Source organism: Brachypodium distachyon, chromosome 3 (assembly GCF_000005505.3).
Source record: "Brachypodium distachyon strain Bd21 chromosome 3, Brachypodium_distachyon_v3.0, whole genome shotgun sequence".
Lineage (NCBI taxonomy): Eukaryota > Viridiplantae > Streptophyta > Magnoliopsida > Poales > Poaceae > Brachypodium > Brachypodium distachyon.
Genome location: NC_016133.3, coordinates 19906876 through 19924609, shown reverse-complemented (window position 1 = coordinate 19924609; position 17734 = coordinate 19906876). Strand labels below are relative to the sequence as shown.

At 42.1% G+C, this 17734-nt stretch overlaps 2 protein-coding genes across 2 annotated transcripts; one reads left to right on the top strand and one right to left on the bottom strand.

The window, feature by feature from the left end:
• The first annotated feature begins 6705 nt into the window (after window positions 1–6705).
• On the top strand, window positions 6706–12407 carry LOC100835116 (probable amidase At4g34880). The gene is made up of 5 exons (XM_010236287.3): window positions 6706–7307; window positions 7445–7659; window positions 8068–8310; window positions 11522–11720; window positions 11808–12407. Exons 1-5 carry the CDS (start codon window positions 6777–6779, stop codon window positions 12171–12173), a joined length of 1554 nt encoding a protein of 517 aa, XP_010234589.1. The 5' UTR covers window positions 6706–6776; the 3' UTR covers window positions 12174–12407.
• A 172-nt stretch (window positions 12408–12579) lies between these two features.
• LOC100837094 (aldose 1-epimerase) lies at window positions 12580–16591 on the bottom strand. Its single transcript, XM_003573671.4, has 5 exons — window positions 16314–16591; window positions 16176–16225; window positions 14827–14953; window positions 13543–13647; window positions 12580–13451 (listed from the first exon to the last, which is right to left on the bottom strand). The coding sequence occupies exons 1-5, from the start codon at window positions 16411–16413 to the stop codon at window positions 12832–12834; spliced, it is 1002 nt and encodes a 333-aa protein (XP_003573719.1). The 5' UTR covers window positions 16414–16591; the 3' UTR covers window positions 12580–12831.
• Window positions 16592–17734: the final 1143 nt, after the last annotated feature.

Genomic DNA, 17734 nt, shown 5'->3' with positions numbered 1-17734 from the left:
TTTTCCGCAACAAATGCAAAGCCAACAACAAATTCAGGGTCAACAACAGTTTCCTTTTCAGCAACCAATACAGAGTCAGCAACAGATTCCAACCCAGCCACAGATACAAGGGCAACAGCAGATGCAGACTCAACAACCAACACAGGGACACCAGCAGGTCCAGGGACAACAATTGCAAGGACAGCGACAACAACAACTAATTATTGCTATGTCACAGATTCACCAACAGATGCCTGGTTTACAAGGGGCACCTTTTGTGCAAGATCAAATACAAATCCAGCCACAGTTCCAGCAGATGCAACAAACTGCCCAGCCTCCCTCTCAAGTGACACAAACCCAACAGGAGACCCACACGCTGCAAACACAACATTCTACACAGCAGACCACACAGCAACAGCTCCCTCTGCTGAAAGGGACTCAACAGGAGAAACAAACTTAGGGAGCTACACAAACTTAGGGGACCAAAGGACAGGGAAACACACAACCATCCCATTCTGTTGGTGATGGCCATCAACATGCCAGTAGACAGAGTAAGCAGAAGAATACTGATGAGGAGTTAATCCAACCAATTGACCCAAAATACAAAGACATTTTGTGTCATAATTGTGGAGGACCTGGACATTATGCAGGCAATTGTGTGAAGCCAAAAGTTTGTTTTATCTGCAACCGTCCAGGACACCATATGGACAACTGCCCAGCTTGGGGCAAAGAGCTATGCATGGCCCAATTTGTGGGGAGTGCAAATGGAGGTTTAGGTTTCTTTTATATCAACATTGATGAGAAGGCCTCCACAAAATGGCTAAACATGAACAATTGTGGAGTTGTAGCTCTTACACATGGAGAGATTTCTTGAAAAGATTTGGTTATTAAGATGTCTGAAACTTGGGATGCTACTTGGCCCTGACAAGTTAGACAATTAGATAGAAAGAGTTTCTTAGTAAGATTTCCACCTGGCAAGAAGGTGGTTGACCTCATAAGTTTTCCTTCCTTTAACCTGAAAGAGGGTGCTGACATTGATAGAGTTACTATTAAGATTTTGCCCTGGGATGGAGACCTGACAGAGCCAGGAGAACTCACAGAATTATGGCTACAGATTAGAGGCATTCCACCAAAATGAATCTCCTGGAAATTAATCACTCAAATCTCAAAATGCTTTGGCCTTCTTCTAGATGTGGACTGGAATGGGATTTTTAAATCCCTCTATGAAGTGGTCAGGGTGAAGGTTGCTGTTCGAAACCCTTCAAAAATACCACCAGAAAGGATGGTGGTGATGAGAAAGAAATTCTATCTACTCCAGTTTACTGTGGAATGGGAGAGAATTGATATTGATAAAGTGATGGGACTAGATGACAAAGATGATGATGGATCAGATGATTATGAAGATGATACCTTGATGGATGAGGAGTTTCAAGACTTGGAAAAGAAAAAAGAGTCAGAGCAACCAAACAAAGAGAAGAAAGATACCCCACATCCTCCATCTGGAGGGTCTGTGACCGTAAAATCAATTAAAAGTTAGTCCAACAGTTTTCAAGTCCTGATGAATGCTAATTTGGTGGATTCTGATGAAGAGCCAGAACTTTCTGGAGATAACACTGATCACCTTTTCATTGAAGTGGACCCTGTTGAGAAAAATCACATTCATAACCACAATGACCCCCAGGAGCTGCAGATAAGTACAGTAATTGACACTCTGTTGGTACAAGACCTACCACCTGGAATTGGCACACAAGATTCACAAGGCTCCTCTGTCTCAGAGAGTGGTGGATACTGCTCTACATAACCAACCTGAGGTTGGAAAAGATAACTCTGACACCATGATTAATACTGAAGATTTTCCCACCCCTGCTGAAGTGAAAGGAAGAAAGAAACAGAAACACAAATGGGGACCAGTGATTGCTACTAGGCAGAGCTCCAGGATTGCACAAGATGGCAAATCAATACTAAGCAAAGCTCAAGACCTCCTGTCCCAGAAGAATCTAAAGGTACCCACCTACAAAGGTAATAAATTCAAACATTCTTTTGCTACTGTTTGCAACACTCAGTTAGCTAATCAAGCTAAAGCTTTAAATATCTGTCTAAGTCCTACTCCTGCTAGTATACATAGACAAATTGATCATCTAAAAAATGCTTGAACAGAAAAGACTTGAGCAACTTAACATTGATCAACCTGACATTTTCCTTCCAGTTGAAATTGATGTCACCCTTGAAGATGTTTTAGAACAACATGATGAACATGCTATTGATTTTAATTCCGGTTAGATAATGGACATGATCATGAGCAGTATGATTTTCATGTTTCTTATAAGGAAGGATAGAATTCACTTGTCCAAAAGCTCCTTTAATAAATTTGCTGATGCAGTACCTTTTTTGAAATGTTAGAGGTCTAAATGACCCAGCTAAGATCAAAAGAGTTTATGAGCTTTTTAGAGCTCATCATCCTGCTATTATTGCTTTGTTTGAAACTAAAAAAATGAATGTCACCCCACACTCTTTAGAGTCTTTAGTGAACTATGGAAATTTTAACTGGGAACATCTCCCAGCAGTTGGAACAACAGGAGATATCCTCCTTGGTATTGATCTGGATATTTTTTATATTATCACTTGGAACGTTAGTTCCTTCTGTATTTCCTGTGATATAAAATCTAAGATGGACAGTTTTGTCCAGAAAGTTGTGGCTGTTTATGGCCCAGCATGCGATGAGCCAAAACAGGAATTCCTAGATGAGCTTTCATCTATATGTGGATCCTGTAATACCCTCATGATAGTGGGTGGAGATTTTAACCTTATTAGGCAAGCTAGTGAAAAAAGCTCCAGAAACATTAATCAGTCCTGGGTAGATAAATTCAACAATTGGATCAACTCTGCAACACTAATGGAACTCAAAATTGCCAATAGGCTTTTCACCTGGTCTAATAATCAGGACAATCCTATTATGGCAGCTACTGACAAATTTTTTGTATCTTCTTGTTGGGAAGCCCATTTCCCTTCATCCCTAGTCTCTACATTAGCAAGAATTGGAAGTGACCATGCTCCTTTGTGGTTAGATTGTGAGGGCATTGTTTCCCCCAAAGGAAAAAATTTCAGATTTGAGAAATGGTGGCTGGAAATTGAAGGTTGTATAGATTTAATCAACAAAAACTGGTCCTTGTCCTGCCCCTGCCAGAATGCTTTGGACACCTGGCAGTTTAAAATCAGAAGGCTTAGGAAATTCCTCAAAGGTTGGAGTGCCAACATAGCAGCAGAACAAAAAAAAAAGAAAAAATCCTTAATTGCAGAATATGACTGCTTGGATATCATGTCTGAATCTCAAACTTTAACATCTTCTGAAAATGAGAGAATGAAGACCATTAGGTCTGAACCGAACAAAATCTGGAAAATGGAGGAAATTAAAGCAAGGCAGAGAGCTAGAGAAAGAGACATCTTAGAAGGAGATAAAAATACTGTCTACTTCCATGCCATTGCTAACCAGAGAAGAAGAAAAAAAAATTGTATCATTGGAAAGGCCTGATGACCTAGTACATGACACCCTTTCAATGCTCCAAATTGCAGTGGAATTTTACAAACAACTTTTTGGTAGAGAAGAGAAACTAGATATTAATCTAGATGAAAACTTTTGGGAGCCTGAGAATTTAGTTACTGAAGAAGAAAATAACTTACTCGACCAAGAATTCTGAAGAAGAAATAAAAGAAGCTGTCTTTTCCTCATATGCAAACGGGGGCCCAGATGGGTTTTCCTTTCTGTTCTATCAGAAGTTCTGGAATGCCATAAAGACTGATTTGATGAATCTCTTTAGAGATTTTGACAACAACACAGCTGACCTACACAGGTTGAATTATGCCATGTTGACTTTAATCCCAAAAGAACTAGATGCTACCTCTCTTAAGAAATTCAGACCCATTGCCCTCACTAACTGCAGTTTTAAATTTTTTGCTAAGGCATGTACCATTAGATCGGGCAATTGTGCTGATAGGCTCATTTCCAAAAATCAGACAGCTTTCATTAAAGGAAGATATATACTTGACAGTGTGGTAACAGCACATGAAATAATACATGAGATGTATTCCAAACAAGAAAAAGGTATCTTGCTTAAATTGGACTATGAAAAAGCATACGACAGAGTGAACTCGGAGTTCTTGGAACAAATGATAACACAGAGGGGTTTTAGGCAAAAATGGATTAACAAAATCAAAACACTGATTTACAGAGGATCTGTGGGCATTAGGCTGAATGGCACAGAAAGTGGCTACTTTGTCACTGGAAAAGGCCTAAGAGAAGGTGATCCTTTGTCCCCCATCTTGTTTAATTTGGTGGCTGATGCTTTTACCAAAATGCTTACTAAAGCAGCTAGACATTCCCTCATCTCTGGACTGTTACCTGATTTTTGTCCTGGTGGCATAATCAGCTTACGGTATGCCGATGACACTCTAATCTTCCTTCAAAACAACTTACAGATGGCTCAAAATTTGAAGTGGGCACTCACCTTATTTGAACATATTTCAAGAATAAAAATTAATTATCATAAATCTGATTTGATACCTATGAACCTTGAGGAAGAAGAAATCAATTCTTTGGCACAGATTTTTGGTTGTAAAAATGGAAATCTACCTATCACCTATTTAGGTGTTCCCCTGCATCATAGTAAACTCAGAAAAGAAGACTTGCAACCTGTAATTGACAAAATCATTAAAAGAGTGGCTGGCTGGAGAGGCAGACTCTTTTCCTATGGTGGAAGGATCATTTTGATCAGAGCTTGCCTAGCAAGTATACCAATCTATCTTTTGTCTGTCATCAAATTCCCTAGTTGGGCTATACATGCCATAAACTCCCAAATGGCACACTGCCTTTGGGACAATTATGCAGGACATCACAAATACCATCTGGCAAATTAGGAGATGATGGCCATGGAAAAGGAATTTGGAGGTTTGGGACAACCCAATCTAAGAGATCTTAATGTCACCTTGTTAGCTTCTTGGGTCCATAGATACAATCTGGACTCTAACAAGCTCTGGAAATAGATTATTGAATTTAAGTATGGGGCTGACCAACCAAACATTTTTGCCTGCGATGACAGAGTGGGTTCCACTTTTTGGAAAGGGATCATGTGAACTGCTAAAGCCGCTAAGCTTGGTTATCAATGGCTAGTGGGAAATGGAAAAATGATTCGTTTTTGGGAAGATCAATGGTTTGGTGGATCCAGTCTTGCAATCCAGTTCTGGGACCTATATATCATCTGTAATGAACAGATGGCAACATTAGATCAGGTGTTGGTAGACAATGAAATCCATCTAACCTTCCGAAAAAACTTTGGACCCAGGCTGCTTGAACAATGGGACATGCTGTCCCAGATTGTTTCAAGTATTGAACTATCTAATGAAAAAGACCAAATGATGTGGAAATTGAATAATTCTGGTATCTATTCCTCCCAGTCTCTATATGCTGTAGTAAATTTCAGAGGGATCTCCCCTGTTTATGTCCCTGCTCTTTGGCAGATTACTGTTCCCCCAAGAATACATATGTTCCTTTGGTTGTTAAGTAACAAGAAACTCCTTACTAGAGATAACTTGGAGAAAAGACAGGAGGTCAAAGACAAAAGCTGTTTATTTTGCAAGGAACCTGAAACTATACCCCACTTGTTTTTTGACTGTGTGGTTATTCGACTGCTTCTTGATGAGCTTGCTGAGATCTTTCACAAGCCTCCAATCCTTTCATATGAACAAATGGCAACATTATGGCTGTGTAATAAAAGGAATGGTGTGATTAACATGATATCTTCTGCTATTATGTGGACCTTATGGAAGTTCCGTAATGATTTACTATTTGCTTGACATGTTTGGATGAATATCCAGGTCCTGTGGAAGAGATTACTGCGCTTATTAAAGCGTTGGCAACCGCTGTGCCCGAAAAGAGATATTCAGATTTGGGACAGATGTTTACTGCTGCTGGAGAACAAAGCTTTCGAGACACCCTGCCTGAGATGAACAAGAAACGAAGGACGGCAATCATAGGACCAGGGACTCCTCTCTTGGCAGAACCAAAAATCCACTGAAGCTTTCCCCAGACATATGCAGCTGCTGTGAAGAAAAAGATCTACTTATCTGTGTTGTAGGCGTTATTGTATTAACTCTCCTTTTTTGCTTTTGATCCTGAATGTTGCTCAGGCTATCTGCTTTTTCTGCTCGTTTGAACTGTTGTGGAGTACTTGTAATAACTTGGGACAAATTGTTTCTTTTCCTATGAAATGAAACAGGGCGAAAAGCCTTTCATCTAAAAAAATGAAGCAATATATTAGGAGCAAGAGCAATCGCCTACAAACATATAAAAATATTTAAAGGGAAACTCAAATTTATTTATAAAGTAACGAAAAAAAATCCTGTGAGTAAATATCCACCCCTTTAGGTACGCACAGTAGCACTCTTAAAAAGTTTTTGAAAATTTCGAAATAAATTAGGTGAGTTCATAATATATTTACATATGTTGTCATAAAATTTCGACTCTAAATTTATTATACATAGAGAGAAACAAAAAAGATAAATGCAAACATGAATAGTGTGTCTTTTTTTTTTGTCTTTTTCGACGTATTCACATCTGAATATATGTTTTGAAACTTTACGACACTGTAGACACGTATCTCGGGGGACGGGATATCTTTTCGAACTCTGGATGACCCACAAACGGATCTCATCAGGCCATTAGGGACTCAGGGTCAACACATTCATCAAAGGTCGACACATTCCATAGTCTTCGCTCATCACCACCTTCTACACAACAGTGACAAATGCCGCCCTCCCTGCGCATCCTCCTGCCGCTGCTCCTCGCCGCCCACGCCAGTTCAGCTCTCGCGTTCGAGCTCGAGGAGGCCACCATCGAATCCATCCACCACGCCTTCGCCAACGGCGCACTCACCTCGCGTGGCCTCGTCGAACTCTACCTTCGCAGCATCGCGTCCCTCGACCCCGCCCTCCACGCCGTCATCGAGCTCGATGCCGACGGCGCTCTCGCCGCAGCTGACCGCGCCGACGCAGCTCGCCTCTCGCGCGCTGGCTCCGGGGCGCTCCCGCCGCTCCATGGCATCCCCGTCCTGATTAAGGACAACATCGCCGCGGCCGGCGATGGAGGAGGGTTGCTAAACGCGACGGCCGGGTCGCTCGCCCTGGTCGGGTCGCGCTCCGCGCGCGACGCGGGCGTGGTGGAGCGGCTCCGGCTCGCCGGCGCGGTGGTCCTTGGCACTGCCAGCCTCAGCGAGTGGTGCAATTTCCGCGCCCCCGGCATCCCCGCCGGCTGGAGCCCCCGCGGTGGCCAAGGCCTGGTCAGTCAGAGAATCCTCCCCTCTTTGCCTCCTCCATGTTTTTTGTTTGATTTCCCTTGTTTGGAACCTAAAATACGGCAAATTGTGACTCTGAATCTGAAGGAATGCATATTGCTCTAATTCCGTTGCTGATGTAGAATCCTTATGTGCCGTCAGCAACAACTTGTTCGTCGAGCAGCGGCTCCGCAATTGCGGCGGCGGCGAATATGGTAGCGGTGACGATTGGGACGGAGACGGATGGGTCCATCATGTGCCCGTCCAGCTTCAACTCTGTCGTTGGGATTAAGCCGACGGTTGGTCTCACAAGCCGCGCCGGCGTCATCATCATATCCCCGAGGATGGACACAGTTGGGTGAGTTGAGCGTTCCTTAACTAGTAGATTCATTCATAAAACTTTGGCTTGTGATTTGTCAATGATATGGCTCTTAAGGCTGTGTTTGGTTCTTGTCCATTTGTGCCCTACCAATTTTTGCCAACCACTGGATAGCCAATATGGGCTAAGGAGTAGGGATTTGTTGGCCCATGGTTAGCCGACATGTTGGCAAAATTTGTGAAGAGATGTGAGTAGATCGGCAAGATTCCTTTGACAACCAAATTTTCGGATACCCACCAAACAAGGGCCAATAGGTTGTCAAATTTTTGGTAGGGCAAATTTGGGCAAGAACCAAACTTTCTTGGCCACGTTTGCTCAGTTTACTTGGATTTGAGCATGATGCGCTAATTGGAAGTGTTTCTTAGTGATGTAATTTACTTGACACAGGCCAATCTGTAGAACAGTTTCAGATGCTGTTCATGTGTTGGAAGCTATTGTTGGTCATGATCCATCAGACGCAGAGGCAACTCGCATGGCGTCTCATTATATCCCAGAAGGTGGTTACAAGCAATTCTTGAACATAGATGGTCTAAGAAGCAAGAGGCTTGGAATTCTCAGGAAGGATTTCTTCCGGTTCCCCTCGGGCTCTGTCCAAGAAAAGGTGTTTGAGGAGCACTTTAACACTATGAGGTATTTTGCCACTCTTCATTTTTGTCGACAAGTTTTGTGGTTCCTAGATATTGATTTTTTTTTCGAGAAAACGCAAAAGCTTTGCGTCTCGATGCATTGATAGAAAGAAGTTTATGTACAAGACCATAGAGAGCCACACCCGAGATACAACACGACGCGCCTAACTAGAAACCGCCGGCAGAATCGCTCCGAGTCCTACAGCGCCCGCACCTGCCCAACACCTAGCATCAGACTTGATCAGGTCCAGTAGGGATGCAAGGTTGGGGGTCGCATTATCGAAAACGGAGGCGTTGCGATGCTTCCAGATAGACCATGCCGTGAGCATGATCAGAGAGGCCGTGCCCTTTCGCACGGTGGGAGGGGAAGAGTGGATGGACTCCTGCCACCAAGCCGCAAAAGAGACGCCGACAGCCGGTGGGGCGCAGGTGGATCGGATCCACGAAAGCACCTTATGCCAAGGAGAGCAGGGGAAAGGGCAATCCACAAGAAGGTGGTTCATGGTCTCCAAGGTCTGATCACAGAGCAAGCAGCGTTGCGCGTGTGACAGACCATGGCGCGCCCGTCTCTCAGCAGTCCAGCAACGGTCCTGACATGCCAACCAAATGAAGATTTTCACCCGAGGAGGAGCCCAAGACTTCCAGTTCAGCTTCCAGGTGTCGGAGGTTATCCCCCCATGGAAGAGGGCCGGTAGCACGTCTTGGAAGAGTACTGGCCATCGGTCGTCCATCTCCAGAAAAGGACATAGCCGAGTCCGAGAGGCGAACGGCGCGAGTCCTCCTCCAAATCTGAATGTACTGCCAAAGAGCCAACGGTCCAAGAGCTCCCTGGATATCACGAATCCAATGCCTATCCGTGAGGGCCTCACACACCGCGCGGGACTTCCGAAGGCGTCTCGGGACGAGAGGGTGAAGGTCCAGAACCAATTTAGATGGATCAATTTTTTTTCTTTGGAATAAAGGATTTTACAGATCTAATGTCATGGGTTTTTCTTGGTAACATGGTGGTTAATAATCCTAGGACCAAGATTTGTCCATAATCGATTGGTATGGCTCTAAAGAGTCATGATTCGCTGGCCATGGCACCAGGGATGAGATGGAGAGAAGATTGAGGACATGGATTATATCTTACTAGTATATTGTATCCATAGGATAATCCATGGAGGTTATATGATGTTCGTTTCTAGGGAAGACTTACATGATGTCTAAGACTAGGATTTTTACTTACCTAACAAACAGAACTTTATCTTCCTAACTAAACTGATGACTTTGGGTGTGTTTGGATCATTAGCTCACATAGCTTAGCTAGGCTAGGCCACACTCGCCCATCTGAGCTGTTAGCTTATGGAGGCAAAGTTCACAGTTTGGCTGCACCTAGCCTGAAAACGTGATACAACAGTTTTTCTTTCAACTTTTGCTTGCTTGTCAATGCGGTAGAGCCGAATTGGCTCCTCCGTGGGCAAGTTTTTAAGTGCAGTTACTGGCAAGATTGCCATCAAAAGCAAGGATTTTTTATCTGTACCAAAAATGCTCAGCTTTGCTCGGAAAGGCTAGTTCTGGCTTTGCCGCAGATCCAAACGTATTTATCTTCTGACTAAATAACCTGCTATCAATTGTCATCGTAGAACAACACTTGCAGCACAGTGTGTCGATGCTCCATGTGTTGAATGTTGGTGGCTCGTGTATGCCGGCTCTATTATAGAGGGGTCGCCATACATTTGACAAGTTGACACGTCGATGTTGTTTGAATAGGTTAGGCCTTGCCGTTGAGTGAGCCTTGTCTTGTATTAGGAGAGTCTCCGAGTGGGAATAGTAGCCGAGGATTTCCCCTCTGCTATTTCTAAATCCCTCGAGTCCGGACCGATCAGGTCTTTCCGGATGTGGAGACTAGAGCTCAAATGAGCCCTAGGTTCCTGCCTGAGTTTCAAGGTGAAGTTGAATGAGGATACACACCCATGGGAGGTTTATATAGGCTAGGGGTCATCGACAAATGACCAAGGTTGCCCTTAGGGGAGTGGAAAGTGAGGGTAAGATGGGAAACTTGGTCAGTGGTGTTAGTGTGGACTGTGTGAGTGGGGGTTGTTCATGGCCCACCATGGACCCTCTCCTATCCATCCATCCTAGGCCTTTTTCCATCTAGCCCCTTCTTCTTTTCTTCTATTTATTTGGTTTTTCTACTTCATTCTGCCATGGCTTGACTCCTTGACAGATCCTTGTTGGATTGACCATGCCCTGTTGGCGCCTTGACCGGACAAGACTTTGGTTGCCTTGGTCGTCAACATGTAGCATTCACGGCCCGACCCATAATCAGAATTTATTATAACAATTTATCTCCATTATTAATTAATCCAATGGGCCATGACATCCAATGAGTGGTGCGCTTGATCTAGAGAAAATGTACGGTCTTGTTTATTTGTTGCACGAAATCGATCTGCAGTTAGCTGAGACAAGATCATATGTATATAGATGATTCTCTTATGTCTTAGCTAAGTACTAGTTATAGCAAAACACTATTTCGAAGACTGCAGACACACTGAATACTATTTTACACCAGAGAAACTATACTCTCAAAATTATTAGTATGTGTTTCTAAGTTAGAAGAGTTACTAGGTAAACCTCTATGTGCCATGCAAGGTTCAAAGTTTTGAAAATGCCATGTGGGTCCAGGTCCCACATGTCATTGAGACATCCAGTAGCATTGTCATGGGCGTACATCCCTATAGGGGCACAGCCCTAGGTATCCAAATAAGGGACAATATCCCATTAGCATCTCCTAAATTAGTTAAGCACGAGATAAGATAGGAATATTGAGATATGGTTTGTTAGGAAAGTAGAGATTAGTTTCTTGGATGTCAGGTCGAGTCTTCCCTATATAAAGGGCCCCCTTAATCGTTATGAGGCAAGCAAGAATAAATCAATCTAGTTATACCTCCTCCCTGCCCTTGAGGTGCGGCCGCCTTTTATGGCGCCGTCGTGCCTCTTGGGTCCAGGGTCACCTCGTACAGGCTCTAAAGCCATTATCCCCCATGTCGTGAACCTAGTTCATGACAAGCATTTTTTGAGATGGCAAACAAGTACACACTGAAGAGAACACTGAAGGAGAATTGTTGAATTACTGACAAGATGGATTATGGCTTGTTATTTACTTATTTCTTTGTTCGATTCTGAATACATTTGCTTTTCCTTACTCCTGAATGATGTTTAAAAAACTGAAGGCAAATGGGGGCCATCTTGGTGGACAATCTTGAGATACCAAGTATGAATGTCATCAATGATGCGGTACAAAGCGGTGAACGTGCTCTTATGCTGGCCGAGTTCAAGCTGTCCCTCAACTCTTACTTGTCTGAACTGGCTATCTCGCCTGTTAGATCATTATCAGAGATAATTGACTTCAACAACAAGCACCCTATCGAGGTAAACATCACCATTGCTTCATGTTCCTCATTTCCTAGCTTATGTTTCCTGAACACGAATAAGGCACTCCTGCAATATTTGTTACAGGAAAGGATGGCTGAATTTGGCCAGAGTTACCTTCTGCAGTCTGAAGCGACGAATGGCATAGGCCCAATTGAGGTGCGTGCCATTGCTAAACTGAACAAACTGTGCAAAAGAGGCCTTGAGAAAATAATGCAAGTTAATCAACTGGACGCAATCATTGCACCTGGTGCATCAGCTCATAGCCTGCTCGCAATCGGCGGCTATCCAGCAATCACTGTCCCAGCTGGATATGCATCGAATGGTGTTCCTTTTGCAATCTGCTTTGGAGGCTTGAAAGGATCAGAGCCAAAGCTTATTGAGATTGCTTATTCATTTGAGCAAGCAACAAAAGTAAGGAGACCTCCAGTATTGCAGCATTCTGTCATCTGACTGTAGCTTCAGAAAAGAATCAGCTCATTTTGTTTTGGCCAATTTCTACCAATTTGAAGTTCAGTAGAGAGATGCTCCTTCCGGGCGTATTTAACTGGTTAAGACAGACTTTGAACAACAATTTATGTGACATAAAATTGATGTCGTTAGTTTCGTATTAAAATAAATTATTTATAATTGTTATTTGGCGTCAGGTAAACCACATTTAAACTGAGTAATTGTTGCTCAAATGCTTTTTCTGCTTTTTTTTTTGTCTGCGGTACTATAAATTTGTAACGTAGGTCCTGAAGACCAGATTTCTCAGCTTGATTCAGTCCCTCACATTGCTATAACCTTCTTGTATTCAGTTCTAGAAAAGCTTATAATTTTTCATGCAAAAACACGACAGAATCATTTCAATACGGAATTTCACAAGAGAATGAACTCTAATATTTTGGCAAGAATGTGAGCAAAATCTTCTCAGTTATGTGTAACCAAAATATCATCTACCATTGGAACATTCAGGAACACTGTTTCCTAAGCAAGGTAAAACTCATTCAGTTCTGGTAAACACACCTTATTTTTACGCCTAGGGCTAGACCATGTTTCTTCTGCTAGTTTTATTCCACTCTACAAGTGCTGCAGTTGCAGCCATTTGAGCTGTTGACAGCATCTCTAATCATGCCGAGAACTCAAACAACATGGTGTGCTTATACTTCTCACCAGGCTGCACCACCACAGAGGGGAAGTTGGGCTGATTGATGGCATTGGGGAAACCCTGGGTTTCCAAGCATACAGCAGAATGCTTCTCATAAACAGCTCCACCTTTGCCGGTGATGCCATCCACATAGTTGGCAGTATAGAACTGCATGCCAGGCGCATCGGTCCAGAGATTCAGGGTCCTCGAGGTCGACGGGTCCTTCAGCTTGGCAGCGAGCTTCAGGCCGTTCTTCTCATCACCACAGTCCAGCACATAGTTATGGTCGTACCCTCCAGGAACGTCATTGATCCGTGCTCCAACCTTGTGCAATGTGGTGAAATCGAAAGGCGTGTCCTTGACAGGCACTATTTCTCCGGTAGGAATCGAGTTTTCGTCAACTGGCGTGTAGTACTTTCCCCAGATCTGAATCGAATGGCCCAATGTGTCACCGGAGTTGTGACCTGCCAGGTTCCAGTAAGTATGTTGTGCCAAGCTGATGGGGGTGGCTTTGTTTTCTGCTATAGCTTCCATATCAAGTCTCAAAGTGGTAGGCTCAGGAAGAGAATACGTTGCTCGGACCACTACATCGCCAGGAAAACCTGAGGAATGAAAAACAGTTAAAGCTTGAATCGGTAGATTTGTGTGAGAACAAGAGTTCACCAGTTAAAACAGATATGTTACTGAAAGTACCTTCCTCTCCATCCTTGCTGTGATATTGAAAGGTGATAGATGGGTCTTTCCCGTCTTTACGCTCTACGACATCCCACACAACCTTGTCAAACCCCCTCAGCCCACCTACGATTTGCAAATGAGCAACAAAACAAGCAATGTGTCTCAGGCAAGTGATGTGAAGGCAAACAATTGTAATGCGATGGCCTGAAAGTATAACACAAACTTGGGAGACCGGAGGGCTTCTAGACTCAATCAGTTTATGATGAAAAATCTCAGGACACGCTTGCCTTTTCTTTTCTTTTTTTGTGTAGGCCACAACAGTCATATTTTCTTTATGAAATTTGCATGTGCATAGGATGTAGCCTAATCCAAATCAAAAAAAAAAATCACATCATTTTTTGAAACTTAGAAAGGCAACATGTATATGGGGTGCAGATGCAACTAGTTGCGAATTATAATTTCTTACTTTGTGATAGCACCATTTACACATAGTGCGATCTGCCACACATTTCTGTGAATGGTACTGATTACTGAGCAGCGGCAAAACGACAAGAAGCATGAACAAAATTAATAAGTGTCACGCAGCCACAGACTCAAAGTGTTCCGTAAAAGCTGATGGCTAATCAAACACTCGAACTACGGGATTTAAACAAGGAGCAGGTGCTAAGGATGAAAAGTAAATTTCCGAAACCTAAACCCTCGATCTGATCCGAATGAATCAGTCTTTCTACAAAGGTCAATCAAGTTCGAAATTCTGTCTCGGTAGGACATGTATCTCTACTACTATGAAATTCATAAATGAAAATGAAGTAGTTAATGAGAGGGCTACCATTATCCTTTTTCTTGTATGTGTTCCTAAGAGAAGTAATTTGTCCTCATGTTTCAAGGTCTCATAAAAGAAGACGTGGAAACGGATACTCCCTCCGATCCATATTAATTGTCTCAAATTTATCCAAATATATATGTATTTATGCCTTAAAAGCGTCTAGATACATGTAATATTTCAACAATTAATATGAATCGGAGGGAGTAGAAACTCTTGAATGGAAATTGAAAAGAAATGTAGCCTCAGTTCCTTCGGAAATGGTAAGAAAAAACACTAAAAATGTAAAAAAAAAAGGTATTCTATGTGATGGTGAATTTTAATAGGACGTTGGGTTTTGAACAGAGTGCAAAACTGCTCTTGTTTATGAAACTCTACACATCAAAGACTAGAAGAGGTATATGTGTAACTTTGAACTACCCATTACACGCTTGGTAAAAAGAGTCTAAACCCACCATATGAAATTCAAAAAACCTTACCATGAAGGCAGTTGGGTCCGTTGTTGATAGGCAATGAATACTCAACTCCGTTCAGAGTAAATTTCCCATTCTTGATCCTATTTGCAACTCGGCCAACTATGCAGCCAAAATAAGGTGAAATGCCTTTCTGCGAAATAGGATAAATTGTACATTAACAACCTTATACTAGACAATCATTTGAAACAAGTTGTACTAAAATTTAACAGAACTAGATATGCTCCTCCCAAAAATGGTGTGGAAGGGATAAGCGAGGCCCAAACCAGGGTGGGTAATTTTACAATATTGTTAAGCCAAGTACTTGCACTCAAGCAGTCCTCAACTAGATATACGCTTGATACTTAATAAAATTTAAAAAGAGGACTTGGTCGATAGATACCTAAAATGATTGCTTTGGATCCTGAAATCATCAAGGATGATAAACACTAGTTGATTTGGGTTCTAAAATCGTCAAGGATAGATAGGTAGACTGAAGTAACAAATGTCCCAAAACTTTTTTCAGAGGATTTCAGTTCGCTCTTTTGGTGAAAAACAATGAAAAATTTAGATTACGAGATCCAATACACAGAAACCCTGAATTTCGCTAGGCTTAATCATAACAGAAATCCAAAGGTGCAACCAGAAGCGCGTGCTTCTGGGTAAAAATAATAATTCATGGTGTCAAAAAACTCCAAAAAAACATAGATGTCAATGTTTGAATCTTCCATATGCATTTAGATTTTTGTAAAAAAAAATATTTAATTTTGGAAAAAGACAAATTCAGAAGTAAAAAGGTTTCTTTTTAGAGATCTATAATTTCTTGTTTTTTTCCTGGATAGAAAAGATCCGTTTGATATGAAAATCTACAGGCACCTTAATTAAAGACTCTAATATTTATGTGAATGCTTTCAGAATTTTTCGACATCTTTAATACCCAGGGAGCCAAAACACATATATCCAAAGCGGAAGCTATAACTACCAAAACTACAGAGTCCTGTTCAGTAATTTTCTATATCAGCCTTCTGTTCGGCCTGATGAAGTGGCAATATCTGATAAAAATGTATACACTAGACGAATCTGTTTCAACTTTATAAATTCAACCAGAATTTACAAAGAAAGTGAGTTAAATCCAACAATTCAGCAAATGTTAAGATACGAATTTTGGAACACAAACACTACATATCAATCAGTTACAACCAAGCATGACCGATCATCAATTGAATTCAAACCAGATTGGAATTCTGGGATTAATCACAAAGACGATTACCACAGCCTTTTTACTGCACTACCCTCAGCAGTTCAGTTCAATCGAAAAGTCAAGACACATTACAATCCAAATACAAAATAGACAGATATGGGATAATAGATCTCACCAAGTACGGCTCCAGGGTGTCGAATCCGAGAACAACATCCGCGAGATCCCCTGCTCACAGGAATCGCGTCAATCGAAACTGGGTTACCAATTATTGAAATCTGAAGAAAGAATTTTCTTCGAGCAGTCTTGGACGGACCTTGGGCGTCGGGGACGAGGAGGGAGATGATGGTTGCGCCAAAGTTGGCGATCTTGGCGGTGATCCTGCCATTGGAGAGCTCGAAGATCTCGGCCGCCATTGCTGCTTGCCTCGGAGGCTCGTGAGCGAATCTGCTAAAGCTTGCGCTGTGCAGTTGGTACCGTGCGTCCGTTTCTATCTATTTATCCAATTCTCGTCGCACACACTTCAAAGCTTTGTGGATCCGTCTCTGCGCTTTCGTCGGAGACCTTTGGCCCTATTCCGGGCCCATTCAACGTGATCTGTATCCAAACTATCCGATGTAGAGTTGGCTACCCCGCGGGCTTTTAGGCCCTTTGGATTACGACGCTATTCATGTCTATCGCCGAGGCCGTTTTGCTTAGTAGGATTTCTAGGGATAAAGAAGAAAAATCATTGGATTGAACCTGCAAAGTTTTATTTAATGGACTGGCTCGAGGATAAACTTTCTCCCTTTTTTTGAAAAGGGATACTTGGCCTCCACATTATTAGTTGCTAGAATTTCTTCTGAAATATTACCTGAGTCTAGTATAACTAAATTTAGTACATCTGATAATGAATTTGAACATCTCGAGGGAGATGTTGAGAAGTATAACAATGAAGCTCCTTGCAGGAGTAAGAGACGAATGATTGCAAAATCTTTTGGTAATGATTTCATTGTGTATCTTGTGATGGATACTACCAAAACCATTGCAGAAACATATGCGTCTTCTGGTGCAGATGACTAAAAAGAAGCTGTCCAGAGTGAGATGAACTTCATTCTTTCTAATGGAACTTGGAAACTATCTGAACGACCTGTGGCAAAATTCTACGCTCAGAAAGAAGACGAAGATTACTTCGACACCTACTAACCTGTTGCTAGACTTACTAAATTTTCGAGTACTACCTCTTGATGCCTCTTATGGTCTTATCGTTCATCTGGACGTAAAGACAGCTTTGTTTAACGGAGAGTTAGAACAGGAAATTTATATGGATCAGCTGGATGGGTTTGTGGTAAAAGGTGAAGAGAGAAAAGCGTGCAAGTTACTAAAATCTTTGTATGTACTGAAATAAACACCTAAGCAATGGAAGAAAAAGTTTTGACAGAACTTTAACTTCTGCAGGTTTTGTCATTAATGAGTCTGGTAGATGTGTATACTATCGTCATGGTGGGGGCGAAGGTGTTATATTTTGTTTGTATGTGGATGATATTCTGATTTTTGGTACAAACATGAAAGTGATAAATGAGGTCAAGTCGTTTTTATCAAAGTGCTTTGATATGAAAGATCTGGGAGAAGCTGATGTTATTCTTAACACTAAGCTAATTAAGAATGAGAGTGGAATTACTTTGCTGTGATCCCACTATGTTGAGAAGGTCTTGAACCGGTTCGGCTTTATTGGCAACAAGCCTACACCAACTAACG